The sequence below is a fragment of the Silurus aristotelis genome, assembly GCF_946808225.1.
Source record: "Silurus aristotelis genome assembly, chromosome: 4".
Classification (NCBI taxonomy): domain Eukaryota; kingdom Metazoa; phylum Chordata; class Actinopteri; order Siluriformes; family Siluridae; genus Silurus; species Silurus aristotelis.
The window spans coordinates 966,648-980,986 of NC_139577.1; the positions used below are offsets into that span (position 1 = coordinate 966,648).

Genomic DNA, 14,339 nt, shown 5'->3' on the forward strand with positions numbered 1-14,339 from the left:
ACAGTCATTAAGACGTTATAAACACACTCCACAATTGTTTTATGTTGGAGAAATAAAAACCGTAGTAATAAAACCGGCTCCGAATTTATGCGCCTGATCTCCGCCTGTATAAAATGCCGGCTGCGGGCGGATGCGGCTTTTCCGCTCTCCTGTGCGCCTGTCGCTCGGCATGGCACCGGCAGACGTGAACAAAGTGCTGGAGCTGAAACTTCAGCTGAAAGAAAGCACTGAAGGACACACGGTATTGTTCTGCTCGCACCACCAAGAGGGAAAAAACAGTGGGAGAACGTGGCTCTCCAAAAACAACAGGGAGATCTAGTTTTGTTTGGGGGCATGCAAACACTGTGTGTGTGTGTGTGTGTGTGTGTGTGTGTGTGTGATTGGGAATGTATGAGTGAAAAGGTAAAGGATGATGATTTTTTTTTTTTTTTACTTTCTTAAAGGTTCATCCACATTGGGTTGTGTGTGTGTGTGTGTGTGTGTGTGTGTGTGTGTCATACAGGTGGACAGCCTTTTTGCCCCACTGACTGAGGGTATGTTGGAGGGGGGGTTTGGGGTAATGGTGTCCTGGCCTAAAAATACTGCAGCAGTTGTCTCTCCGCCTGTCCAGCTGTCAATCTAAAGAACTGCATTAGAAAGCAGTTGTTCTGAAGGACCGTATGATGAAGTGGCTGATTTCTTTGCTGTTTTTTTTTTATCAATTTCACAATTTGCCCCTGTTCAGTCTTGACCTCTTTGTCGCCTAATAGTTTTATTGCATGCACATGCATGGTGGCTGTGTGTTTTCTCTCCTGCACAGCCGTGTCAGTGGGGTGTAATGGCATCACCCAATTATAGCCATTTGCCAGTGGAGTGGCATGTGTGCATGTGTGGGTTTTGCCAAACATAGTGACTGCTTGATCAGCACAATGTGGCTTTCTTTTGAAGTGTCAGGACTGACCTGGCAACGCTCCTTAAATGGAGTGTGTTGGATTCCTGCATTTAGGAAAAAAAAAAAAATTTTTACTTGGAGTTTAACATTTTGTAATGTCCAATCAAACAAATCTTTTGCCTGCAGGAACATCGATACTTTAATTGTAATTATATCCTGATTTGTTTAATGTTTTATAAATTTTTTTTTTTTTTTTTTTTTTAACTGCAGCTTGTGAAAACCTTGAAGAAGCTTCAAGAACTAGACATAACCCTTGAAATTCTTGCTGTAAGAAATTACAATCTTCCCCCCCCCCCCTAATAAATGCATTGCTAATTTTAAGGACTGGTTAAACATATTTCCTCTTTTATTAGGAAACTGGAATTGGTAAAGTGGTGAACTCCTTTCGCAAACACGACGATGCAGGTGAAGTCGCCAAATCGTTAGTGCACCGATGGAAAAAACTGGTTCAGAATCCAAGGTATTGGACTGAAAAATACCTTTTGGATCCTTTTTTACAGTATTGTTTTGGTATAAATGAATGTTTCTGCTTGTTATTTAAGCACTGCACAGAATCATCCCAGCACCCCAAAGGAACCGTCTAAGACCCAAAATGAACAAACAGACCAAGAAAAATGTCCGACTTCTCAGAATGCAGTTTGTTCTGAAAGGAAACTTGAGAACGAAAACCCTGAACACAAACAGTCCAGGAGTGTTGATGGGAAACGTAAAGTAAAGCCGATCACAGGCAAATCGAATGACTGCGTAAATAACGCCAAGGAAGATGACGTAAAGAACGACTCCGAGGTGTGTCTCGTGTCGCAGATTTCAATCCCTGATGGAAAAACATTCCAGCCAAAGGAGAAACCGAGCAGCAACTCTCACGGCGAGCGAAAGGACGACGCCAAGCGTAAAGTTTCCGACGTAACAAATAAATACAGGCCTAAAGTTTCAATGAAGGGCAAAAACAAAAGCCATCAGAGTGAGGAAAAAAGAGCAAAGCACCAAAAGAAAAGAAAAGAAAAAGACAATGAAATGGAAAAGGACTTGGAGATCGATGACTCTGGAATGCCGTCCATGTCTTTTGAGGAATGCTTGAGTTATGATCTTGAGGCTCTGAAACAAAAGAGAAGATCGTGTGAAAGTAAAAACCTGAAACGTGTCAAGCTCGACCAAAGACAGGATGTAAAAACGCATGACACAAAGCCAGGAACATCCATACCCGAAGCCCCGATCAGAGCGGTATATACAGAGCAATTGCTCACGATTTGTAATCCATGACTGTTTTTCAGATTTCTGATTGGATGCGTATTGATTCTTAGGCCTCGAAGAGATGCGTGATGGACCTGCTCAATGTGCCGTTACCCCCGATTTCTCCAGAGTGTGAGGATGCGTCTCAGTATCAGTACTTTACAGAAAAAAAAAGTTTGGTTTCATTGTTCATCCATTTACATTACATGGAAAAGTCTAAAGTGATCTTTGGGGGTTTTTTTGTAAAATTTCCAGACTGAGATTAAAATAATTAATTCTGCATGACTCACACACTGTTAATAGCTTTAAAATACATTATATTGTGGTTTGTCTGAAAACTTGACCTGATTGGCTGATTATTGTTCTGCCTCAAAACCAATCGTAGGATATAAAGTGAGACAGCGATTGTAAATATTCCCCAGTGACCTTTGCTGAATGAAGGATTCCGCTTAATATGGCAAGTTTTATAAAGGCACAAGGTGACGATTTGAGGAACTGGAGAAAATGTAAAAAAGAATTGTATATAAATATAACTAATGAATTTTTTTCCATTAATATAATTTTTTTTAATGCATTTTGTCACTTTTGCACCTCAAAACATTGTGGACAGCTTTAAGTCGTCAATGCTGTTAAGTGACCAGGGTATAAGCAGGATGACCCACAGCTAGTGGATAATCTTTGATTATCTGGTTGTTCCTCTTCCTTAAATGTCACATGGTATTTTTCAATCTTTACCCATTTGGTTTTGGTGAGTCTCTGCCCCACTGTAGCTCTCGGCTGGAGGAGTGGAACTGAATGCTGATGTGTTATCAACATCATGGTTTGCTGCATGTTCTACTTTTTTTTGCTCACCACCACTGCGTAGAGTGATTCATCTCCAATCATATCTGCTCAACCTGCTGCTTTTTCTAAACTATTTAGTGAAAAGTCAGCACTGTAATGCAGTTGATCTGATCGTTTTGAATAACTCTTTCTATTAAAGTAGCTGTGACTGTATGTTTGTATCGTGCCAGTCGATGAAAAGGCTGCTGAGGACTGTGAGGAAGCCCCAGTGTTCACTGGTCAGAGGCTGAACAAGAAGATGCAGGTGTACTCTGGGACTAAGGTCGTGTTCCTCCCCACCATGATGACCTTGTACCAGCAGTGCATCCGGACACTGCAGAACAACATTGACTGTAAGCGATGCGGATAGACGTCTTGGGTATTGGATGAGGGACGACTGGTGGATGAACGTTTTCTCCTCTTTTTTAGCTATTTATGAAATAGGAGGCGTGCCGTTTGAAATTTTGGAGCCAGTGCTGGAACGGTGTACGCCAGAGCAGCTGCTGCGGATTGAAGAATGCAATCCTGTAAGAGGTTAAAATACGTGATCATTTATACTGCCATCTTTAACGGATGTGCAAGGCGTCGTGACCCTGTTCTGTTGAGATTTCAGAGGCTGTAATATTTGGAAATGAACATAATTAGTAACTTGTGACATCATACAGGTCTTTTTATAATTATATTGTTTGTGTTGGGAGGAGAAAAAAACGATTCCTTAAATTTAGAGCAGAAATCTGGACTGGGATAATAAGTACCACATGGTGGTTTTTAAAAAAGACGACAAAACTAGCATTTGAGTTATACATTTTTTTTATAAATGTATAACTTTTTTTATTTATTTATTTTAAAGAAAACGTAATTGTTTCTGTGCAATGTTTTTTTTTTTTTTTCTTTTTTTTTTTAACTGTTTGCCCTTCAGGTGTACATCGGAGTGACTGATCACCTGTGGGAGAAGCACTGCATCAAAGACTTCAGGAACGCTCAGCTAGAGGAGTACGAGTCCTGGAGGGAGATGTACCTCCGACTGTTTGAAGAACGAGAACGCAAATTCAAAGCTCTCACCAAGAGCATTGTGTCTGCTCACTCTGGAAAGCCCAAAGGTAACTATTGTGTGGATTGAACCTTGAAAATAATTAACACTTTGACGTGACTTGGGCATTTGGGAACGTTCAGAAAATGCGTCACCGTACTGTAACGGTGTCCAGTGGTTAGATCATTAGTGTAAACTGAAAAGCTCATAAATGGGCTGCTGATGGCATTAGTTTGGACTATAAATAGTTTATGAATAGTGAAACTATGGTTCGTGATCGATCGTGAGGTCAATGGATGTTGGTGTTTCAGTCCAGGAACCTCGTGCACTCACTTTTATCCAATCCAGAATGTGTGGTATGTGTCACTCGTTCAGACTTCAGCCATGTGACGTTAGTAGAAGCCTCACAATCAGATGACCTTTCGATTTTGGCCTGAGGTGGGACTGTAACAGGCCATTTGTTGATCTCGGATTTAACAGCAGGTGGTAGTTTGTGTTTTAAAGGAAAGGTTTTGTTTATTTATTTACACAGTTGTTAATGAAATGTATTTGTCGCCAAAAGTCATTGGGAATGAATATGGTTTTAACTCTATGGCCCTTATTTATTTTGTAAACACAGTTGATTTCAAATTTTTTTTCATGTCATTTCTTGGATTTCGCTGGTTTTCCCAGCTGTTCTGTTTTCCCCTCCTCAGGAAGACAGGTGAAAATGGCGTTTATCCATTCAGCTGCCAAACCGCCTAGAAACATCCGCATCCAGCAGGAACTCCACGGCACAGCAAACACCGTCCTTTCTCAAACCACAGATAAAGTCAGGTCAGTTCTGACCAGATCCTCACACTGACACGAGCTTAATCAGAAATAATACAATTCGTTATTTCTGACTTCTCAGATTATCATCTTACAAGTAAGAAAGGAAAAACAATAGACAGCACTTTTATTTTAATATCTGATCAAATGCAAATAATCTTGGGCTAATATTTGGGGCTCTGACTTTGTGTTCGGTGGAAGAATTAGTGAGATCAGAAGTCGACCAAGCCTCAGTGAGCCTCCTAAACCTTTTAACACAGGATCAGGAGCCAGCCAGCCCCAAGAGCCACGACGGATCAGACGTAAGTAAGGCGTCTGTGTGTCCTTGTTTTATGAACTCTGACCGTCCAGTGAGTTTCTGATGTAAGAGGCTGGAAAGAGCTGGAAGCTTTTTTTCTTTTAGGCTGCATATAATTCACAAGTGTTTATCTTGATATGTTTATGGTTGTATAATTATCTTAGGGGCAATTTTTTTTTTTACTTTGTGACCCAAAGTTTTGTTTAAATGTTTCAGTTGTGGATCATTTAAATTAATTGGTTAATTGATTACTCGATATATTTAAATAATGAATTAATTTATATAAACCTGCTTGTTCTGTTTGCTCTTCCTGGAAAGAAATTCATTAACCCCTGTTTTGAATAAAATGCAAAAGATGTATCTTCAAAAGAAACCCAACAGACAGAAGTGGGATGTAAAGAGCAGTCACGGTGAAGTTCAGAAAGACCCGAGATGTTGAGTCAGTCGACTGCACATGTGACTGGGTTGCTAGTTTACAGAACGTTGCTAGTTTTCTTTGCAGGCATCTTGCTCAAACTGTTTCAGTGGGTTTCTAAATGTCTTCGATGGTGAAAGAGTTCGTCACATGGGTCATGATTTCGATTGACTGAATCCTCTATTTATTTATTTATTTATTTGCCAGGAGTTGCACCAATGATGGCCAAGTCTCTGAAAGCCTTTAAAAAGCAGTTTGCACGTAGATGAAGGACGGCGGTGATGGAATTATGGATTACGCATAAATCGTAATAATCCCAATACAACTTTTTTTTTTTTCATGATTTCAGAGATTATTTACTGCTTTTTCTTTTAATGTCAGAGTATATTTTCTATATGGAAGGACTATTATGCACTTCCATTCTGCATTAGAACACACTGCTGATGTGATGTATTGAAATGCACTGGCTGAATAAATTCAATCAAATGAAGTGTCTGTGTGTCTGTAGAACTGTGTGTAAATGTCTTGTCTCCATCTAGTGGTTTGTAAATCCTGCTTGCGTTCTTGCAATTAAAGGGGAAGGAAATGGAGAGATGGAGAATGGACACTGTGGATGTATTGGTAAATCCTGTGTTCATGCAATGATTTCCAGGCAACTGTGTGAGGGACAGACATACTGAAGAGTTTTACGAAAGGTGTTGAACACAATACATTAATTTGATTGAAAACGGCGCAATTAATACGAGAAACGAGACCCAGGGGGCAGCAATGAACCTCTTTTTTTAACATGAAAAGGGACAAAACATAACCTAGCAAACTTGAGCAGCACTGAGATACCGTGACATTATAACTGGAAAGCTTTAAACAGTAATTGCCTGAATGTTTTATCTGGTTTATGTAACATTACAGTACATATTTTAGTGCAAAATGAGCAATGAACAATCCAGTTGTATTGGTGCACAAAAAGGAAATTGCACTGTATGTATATCAAAGGTTAATATTTAATGCACTTGGGGAAATAGGAAGAAGTGATCATGGATCTGTAACATGGTGAAGATGCTGATTGCCAGAAGAAACAGGTCCAGACTGCATCGGTCGCTCCGATTAAGACTGGTTCCATCATGACCTGATTCGATTATTAAGAAATGCACAATAAATCAAAGGAGACAATTAAATGAAGTAGAGCTGACCTATTACTTTCCTATCAAAAAAACTTTTTTGGTTTTATTATTAAGAAAATATCTTTCCGCAGCATTCCTATATTTTCACAAAATGTATTAAACTAGTCCTTTTTTTTTTCTTTTTTTTTTTTTTATCTAAAGTAGATATACGCATACATGCTTTCAAAATGTTCTTCCAAACGAATACATGTGTACCAGAAAATGCTTTAACAACCTTTTTGCTCTTCTACAGCTGTTAGAGATGTAGCTATCGACAGCAAAGGCCTGTACCTGTCACTGTGATGTTGATGAGATGTCCCATAGCTGTGGCCTTGCTGTGCTGACACGAGGCTTTGCAATGATAAAAGCCGGTGTCATTGAGCCTCAGATGAGTAAACTTAATGAATGCATCTTGTTGCCTGAACCCACCATCCCCAGTGATTTTCGTCTCATCGATACGGAACGAGTATCTGTCAGGATCATTGAGCGGCTGACATGGACCTTCTGTGTCCGAGAGACACCAAAAGAGCGAGATGTTTCCACAGTGCTGTTCCTCGTACTCAGCCGTGCACTTCATAGTCAACTCCTGTCCTTCTGCTCTGCTCACTGGGCGCCTTGAATATTTCACCTGCACTAAAATATCCTCTGGAATAAAAGTGATTTTATTATAAATATATATAAAAATATATTCTTGAGGTTTGGAGAAGATATAAAAGCAGGACTCACCCGTGCAGTTACATGTAGATGGAAATGTACAAAGAGAAATAAGGAATAAAAAGAAACCAGTGATGAGCAATGACATGACTGCTGCTGCTTCTTCTTCAGTGAGCTGTGAGATCTCAATTTCTGCAAGGTTCACTTCCTCTCTCGAGAAAACAAAACCCAAAACAAACTGCTTGTAGGCTGAGAAAAAAATCTTGTGGTTCAAAAAGACAGATTAGACAGATAAATTGAAAAGTAAAGAGATAAGCTAAAAAGTAGAAGTAAAAGTAAAGAAGAATGTGAGAAAGCTGATATTTTATTTTTGTCTTCTCACATTAAAGTCATTTGATTTCATGGTGAAACCGATGGTTCGGAACTGAACTGCACACTCAGCAAAACCCCCCCAAAAAAAATCCTTCATGTGACCATTTTGCTGGTTATAAAACTCCAAACAGCTTGGACGTTCCTGTTCTCAGTCTGTTATGCAATGAAAGTCCACTGCATCTCCACATTTGTTTGCAGAGGGGAAAAGACCTGAGCTCATTTTTAATGTAGATTTAGATTTTTATTTCGATTTTTTATTTTGATTTCATGAATATCGCAGTTTTTTTTTATATCACTCAGACATTAGTCCATGGCTGCGTCCCAAACCACATAATGCAGTCATTAATATCGTGTCAAAACAAAAAGCATGTCTTAACTGGGATAAATATCCGTCCCTAAATCCTCCCCGTACTATAAAACAGCACGTGAGAATACACAAAAGTGCATCCAGAACAAGCAGATTAGATTTTTTTACAAACAGAAACAGTTCTGGCTGCTGGTCTGATAAAATTTTTTCAACCGCTGTGGCTGTGTCCCAAACCGCACTCCTCTGAAGTGTTGGAAAGAAGTTTGGGATTGAAACCATGAGTGTGTGTGTTTAAGTTAAATGAGATGAGTAACTGAGATGACTGTGCCTGTACTGTCTGTGTGCAGATTTCCATGAGTTCCTAAACATGAATCATGCTGCAGCATATCTACACAAACATCAGCTCCAGAAGAACAATGGCCAATCAGGTGGCTCATATGATAACCTCACAGTAAGCCATGTGAGTCACGACCAGATGCCCAAGCCTGGAGTGGGAGAGCTTTCAGGTTTTAACACACACACACACACACACACACACACACACACACACACACACACACACACACACACACACACACACACACACACACTCCCATACACAGTAATACAGATGCTGTTATCATGCAAATCGGTATGTCAGGATGCGGTGGTGTGTGTGTGTGTGTGTGTGTGTGTGTGTGTGTGTGTGTGTGTGTGTGTGTGTGGGGTGGTCTTTTATTCTTTATTATTATTGTTATACCTAATATTTTAATTTATTACACCTTTTCGGTGACTGTATTACATTTGGGCAGTAATGTTAATTATTGAGTATTACTTAGTGTTGCCAGGCGCCTGAGCCTGTGCCTGCGCCTGAGCCTGAGCCTGTGCCTGAGCCTGTGCCTGAGCCTGAGCCTGAGCCTGAGCCTGTGCCTGTGCCTGAGCCTGAGCCTGAGCTTGAGCCTGTGCCTGAGCCTGACAATAGACCATTCAATTCCCAGTATCTCTGCGTGTGGGTTCCAATGCCTCCCTATGGCGGACTGCTAGTGTCAGCCACTCGCTCTAGCGACATGGGTTGAAGCCCCACGTCTGACAGAATGAACTGTCAAAATTAGCAGAGACCCTGGACTTTTGGAGGCAAACACAAGGAGAACAGGGGGTTTTGCTCAGTGTTCAGGCCCCACTGGGGGATGTTGTGCATCACCCGAGCACTGCAGCGGATGTTTCTCCGATTCCGAGCCCCGACAAGGAAGTCGCTCTGATACGGAGTCCTGCAGCCCTGCAGTGGATGTTTCCCCAAGCCCGAGCTCAGACAAGGAAGTTTCTCTTCTCCCGAGCCTGGACAAAAATGTCTCTTTGTTCCTGAGCCTCTCAGAGAGTTCCAGAGAGACGGCACTCTGCTCCCAAGCCCCATGTATCTTATGTCCCGATGTTATTTCTTATGTTTTTATGTTACTAGTTATCTGTTAATCTGTAAAAAAAAAACAAAAAAAAACTTCGGGTTTGTTATTAATATTATTCTGTCATTTGTTTAGCTGTGATTTTCTGTGTGCTTCTTTTAGAGTCTCCCCGAGTTTTGGTTCATGGGATTCTTTTGAATTGTGTGGTTCAGTAGTCTCTTTTCCTGAGTGTTCTGGGTTATTTTGTATTTATTTATTACTGTTTTTATTTTATATAACTTTCTAGTTTTGACCCCCTTGTCTTCTGCCACAGAAACAAAATGGCAAAAGAAAGAACATGAAAGTGCAGAGCACATCAATATTACTGAACCCTTTCTGTTGCGATGGCAATGAGTTTTATTTATCACTGAATGAGCTTTGGTACTTCAGTACTTAAGAGCATGTACTTTAAAACATCCATTTTCACTTAATTGTACAACAGGCAGTGCCGCATGTTCCAAAGTCAATTCTTACATCCAATCTGAAATCCTAAATAACCCTTCGAAGCAAAACCCAAAAAAAGTCACTGCATTTGCAGAATTTTTTTTATTTCATTTGGATTTTACACTGAATACATGCAGATCGTGAGTCAAATTAAAATCAGAAAAAGCTTTATTGCGATGTGTGTTTGCACTTACAAGGAATTTGTTTTATGTGACAGATGATTCATGTTGCACATTAAAAATAAAAAAGGGAAAAAAATAGGGAAAGAAAAAAAAAAAAGTTTGCACATTTTATTTTGAAAAATTAAGTATTAATAGCATGGAAAAGTACAGATTTAGATTAGTCAATATGTTGCACATAATTTCTATTGAATAATGTGGAGAGCATTTAAACACTTAACTGTGGGAATAAATGTTTTCTTGTGCTTGGTAAACTGTAGCGTCGGCCAGAAGGCAAAAGTTACAAATGCGTATGGCTTGGATGTAAGGGATCCAAGAGTGATTCTCCTGAAATCCACAATCATCTCCACTGTTTTGAGGGTGTTAAGCTCCAGGTTGTTAGGACTGCACCAGGCAGCCAGCTGTTGAACCTCAGACAGAGACAGAGGAGTGTCGTCTGCAAATTTCAGGAGATTGACAGAGGGTCTGTAGAGGTGCAGTAGTTGGTGAATGGGGAGAAGAGCAGCGGGGAGAGAATACATCCCTGGGGGGCACCGGTGCTGATAGTACAGCTGTTTGACATGAATTTCCCCAGTCTCACTAGCTGTTGCTCCACTGGTGATCCACTGACCGAGCTCAGGACAGTGAGCTGGTTAGTTTGGGATGGAGGAGTGTGGGGATGATGGTATTGAAGGCTGAACTAAAGTCCACAAACAGGATCCTCACATATGTACCCGGTTGGTCCAGCTGTCGCAGGATGAAGTGCAGTCCGATTGGATGTACCGCTAAATTCTCTGAAACGCCTTTGAAGACGGCTTATGGTAGAAAAATGTACATTTAATTCACGGGCAACATCTCTGGTGGACATTCCTGCAGTCGGCATCCCGATCGCACGCGCCCTCAAAACCTGATCTGTAAATTTCAGCATGTCATTTCAGATATTTTAAAGCAAACCGAACCCCTTGTGTTTGTGAGCACCCTTAGCAATAAAAACACCTCCCAACCGGTCTACAAGGGTGTGTGTGTGTGTGTGTGTGTGTGTGTGTGTGTGTGTGTGTGTATTGCATTTAGCAAATGCTTTTTTCCTTAATGACTTTCCTCACTTAATGAAGATGATGGAGTATTAAGACATTTTGGTATTTAATGAATTAGTGTTTAACTGTTGATCTCCTTGGAGATGCCAACGTTTTCCTTTACGTGTAAAATCGCCACAATCCCGCAACCCACATTCGTTTCTCAAAGCTCTGACATTTATTGATTCTTCTCATGACCTTGTTTGTTTGCTCACTTCCAATGAACAAGTTTCATCCAAACCTCAATATCTCTCAAATGAGCTTCCGATCGACGAAGACCACCTCAGACCTTCTGCGACCTATAGATGGAAAAATCCGGAATGAAAAGCTTTAATATCAGCTTTATTTATTGTTTTAGAATAATAGTATTAAAGTTTCTTTCGGCTTCTCCCGTTAGGGGTCGCCACAGCGGATCCTCCGCACGTTTGATTTGGCATATGTTTTACGCTGGATGCCCTTCCTAACGCAACCCTCCCCAATTTATCCGGGCTTGGGACCGGCACTGAGAGTGGCTGGGGATGGTTCCCTGACCGGGAATCGAACCCGGGTCGCAGCGGTGAGAGCGCTGCATCTTAACCACTAGACCACCAGGGGACCTTTTAGAATAATAGTATTGATTACAGTAAATGAAACAGATTTGTTCTGAAGGGGGTTCAGGGTGGAGGAATGGATTTGCTGGATGATATTATAGTGTTATTGGACTTTAGAAGGCGTGACTTTTCAGCAGTTCACGTGGTTAAATGGTGTAAAGTTTATTGTTGAGTAATAAATATGAACGCAGGTAACACCGCGCACCTCTTCCTGATTATTCCCCCTCTTCCGCTTTCCCGACGGACTGGGCGTGGCCTAGAGTGGGCGGGGCTCCGGAGGGAAAGTGTGTGACGCCAGCATGGAATGAAGGAGTGAGTTGTGAGAGTGAGAGAGAGAAAGAGAGTGTTTTCCGGGTCGGAAAGTGGAGGAACTACGAGGAAATAAAGTCGAGAAGGTGTGAGAGACCAGGCTTTGGAGAGGGGGATGTAAATCATTCAGGTCTGGTTGGAAACACACGATGGAAAGTTTGTGAACATTCCGTGCAGGACGAGATGAACGCGATGGAAGGCGCGAGCGCTGAGACGGAGGACTGACTCGGTTTTTAGTCCATGGTGGTGTGTGCGGTGTTGAAACCCGGCCCGGGACGTGGCTCCGACGCCTGCGCGTGAGATCGACATCAAAGCAGGAAGGAAGGAAGTTGAACAGAATTGTTACTAAGTTGCGGTTTTTGTATCGTCGCGGGTGACGCGGTTGTGCGTCGCGGGTGTCGCGCGCTGTCGGTACCAGCTCGGGATGTTTAATTGTATCCCCCTGTGGCGGTGTAACCGTCATGTCGAGAACATCGACCGGCGCCACTGCTCGCTCCTTTCCGTCCCGGACGAGATCTACCGCTACCACCGCAGTCTGGAGGAACTTTTACTGGACGCGAACCAACTCCGAGACCTACCCAAGGTGAGAGGCACAGCACGGACCCCGGGGGAACAGCGTCCGCTGCCTGGGGGACCACCGAGACCTGAGTAGCGCTCACAACATACTGAGTGCTCCTCAAGATTTCTGTTTCTCAAAGTGTTTTTCGTGTTTGTGCTAAAGTGCGTTTGGGACTCAAGATCAGAACCGAGTGGAACAGCTTCAGCATGTGGCCTGAAACTTAAACCTTCCAATCTCAAGGCCTGGCCTTGGACCAGAGTCGAAGATTAGACGTTTATCTTTTGTTAGGATGGAGAGCAAGATTCCAAATTTCCCAGGTTACAAACCTCATAGATTCCAAACTTGAGTAGTAAACTTCGGTAGATTTAAAGGTTCCAAAATTCGTTCGATTGCAAGATTTCAAAAGTCTCACATTCCAAACTTCTATATATTTCAATTTTCCAAAAGTCAGAGGTTCCAGAATTCCCTCCATTTCAAAATACACTACAGTCCAACCTTCCATAGATTCCAAAATTCCAAATCGTAGATTACAAACTTCCTAGATTGTAGAATGTAATATTCTAAAAGTCGTGGGTTTTAGAATTCCTTCGATTTTTTTTAACTCCTTACATGCCAAACTTCCATAGATTTCAAACTTCCCTAGTTTTCAAGATTCCAAAGTTCCCAGATTTGGGAATTCTTTAAATTCCAAGAGTCCTAGATTACAAAATTCCTCCGATTCCAAGCTTCCCAGATAACCAGTTTTATATTTGTGTGAGTGTGAGAGTGGATCGGTGTAATCCATCATCAGACCAGCAGCTCAGAGAAGCATTAAAAAGCTGTGCTGAATATTAAACCTGTAGAAAGAACATTGTTTTATGACGATTGATGGAAAAGTTTAATCAACTCGAGTAAAACAAACCCAAGCAGCTTTGAAAGTCATGTTGGGGTTCCTCCGGTTCTGCTATTGTGTGACGTGTTGGTGCTGAAATAGTTTTTAAGGAAAATCAATTGAAGAACAACGTGAAAATGTTTGTTTCACGTTGTTCGTCTTTAAGCTTTACAGGTGTAATAAAACTCCAAGATGTTCAAATGAATCTCATTGGAATTAAAACTCTAGTCTCAGGGGTTTAATTTAAGACCTAATCAGTTTAGCAAGATGAGTGTTTGACTAAAACTAAACTTGGTACCTACACAGGTTCCGTCATTCCTCCTTAGTCAGCACCTGGTCAGAGTCACGGTGCTTCAGACCGTTAGTCTGACCGTTAGTTTGTTTTATTTTTTGAGAAATTTAACTAACTAATTGAGAGAAAATGCTGCGGTCAGAAAAGCGGAGGAACCGTGGTGATATCGCAGTCATGTATGGGCAGAAGATGAAGGAGAGATGGTGGAATTCCCTTCCTCTCCGCACTCGGTCACAGTGTGACACTCGTCAGTCTGGTGAGCTACAGGAGTGAGAGACTGCTCCCTGGTGTGGCCTGAGCAGCACTCTGAAAATATTTGATGGTCTTATTCACATGCTTCGAGGAAGCTCATGATGGTCTTCCCTCGTCCTGGTTGGTGGGCATCATTCGATGGAGCAGAGCTGCCTGATTCTATGGAATTGGCTCTGAATAAATGATGACGAAATGCCCCAAAATCGGCCTCGTACTATTTTAAAATGAGATGTACGGTATATGTATGGTATAAGATGCAGTTACAGATGTTTAAAGCATTTAGCAGATGATGTAGGATACATGATATAAAATAATACTCTTAACAGTTGAAAAGAATATTCTAGAAC

General features: G+C 41.4%; 2 protein-coding genes and 1 long non-coding RNA gene across 8 annotated transcripts in view; 2 read left to right on the forward strand and 1 right to left on the reverse strand.

Moving 5' to 3' along the window:
* The first annotated feature begins 89 nt into the window (after positions 1–89).
* Positions 90–9,099, forward strand: eloal (elongin A, like). 6 transcript variants are annotated; one of them, XM_083539140.1, is made up of 12 exons: positions 90–241; positions 1,142–1,198; positions 1,285–1,391; positions 1,474–2,152; positions 2,233–2,335; positions 3,175–3,336; positions 3,413–3,510; positions 3,903–4,083; positions 4,709–4,829; positions 5,025–5,125; positions 8,377–8,489; positions 9,007–9,099. In XM_083539140.1, exons 1-12 carry the CDS (start codon positions 131–133, stop codon positions 9,082–9,084), a joined length of 1,911 nt encoding a protein of 636 aa, XP_083395266.1. In that variant the 5' UTR covers positions 90–130; the 3' UTR covers positions 9,085–9,099. The 6 variants fall into 6 exon arrangements, 4 of the variants coding, with proteins under 4 accessions (XP_083395266.1, XP_083395269.1, XP_083395267.1 ...); XM_083539143.1 differs by lacking the exons at positions 8,377–8,489; positions 9,007–9,099 and adding an exon at positions 6,950–7,210; XM_083539141.1 differs by lacking the exons at positions 8,377–8,489; positions 9,007–9,099 and adding an exon at positions 5,744–6,026.
* On the reverse strand, positions 6,520–7,890 carry LOC310724806. The gene is made up of 3 exons (XR_014533168.1): positions 7,423–7,890; positions 6,988–7,341; positions 6,520–6,662 (listed from the first exon to the last, which is right to left on the reverse strand). It is a non-coding gene; the product is annotated as an uncharacterized lncRNA (long non-coding RNA).
* A 2,872-nt stretch (positions 9,100–11,971) lies between the features above and the next one.
* lrrc1 (leucine rich repeat containing 1) overlaps positions 11,972–14,339 on the forward strand; it is a 32,782-nt gene continuing 30,414 nt past the window's right edge. Inside the window, exon 1 of the mRNA XM_083539155.1 lies at positions 11,972–12,601. Within this exon, the coding sequence (XP_083395281.1) occupies positions 12,443–12,601 (159 nt within the window). The 5' untranslated portion in view covers positions 11,972–12,442. The remainder of the gene's footprint in view (positions 12,602–14,339) is intronic.

Excerpts from the sequence above, each read along its gene's own strand:
- eloal (XM_083539140.1), top strand. The coding sequence starts at position 131 with ATGCGGCTTTTCCGCTCTCCTGTGCGCCTGTCGCTCGGCATGGCACCG. Across the intron at positions 4,084-4,708 it reads TCACTCTGGAAAGCCCAAAG|GAAGACAGGTGAAAATGGCG; the intron begins GTAACTATTGTG and ends TCCCCTCCTCAG. Across the intron at positions 5,126-8,376 it reads AGAGCCACGACGGATCAGAC|ATTTCCATGAGTTCCTAAAC; the intron begins GTAAGTAAGGCG and ends GTCTGTGTGCAG.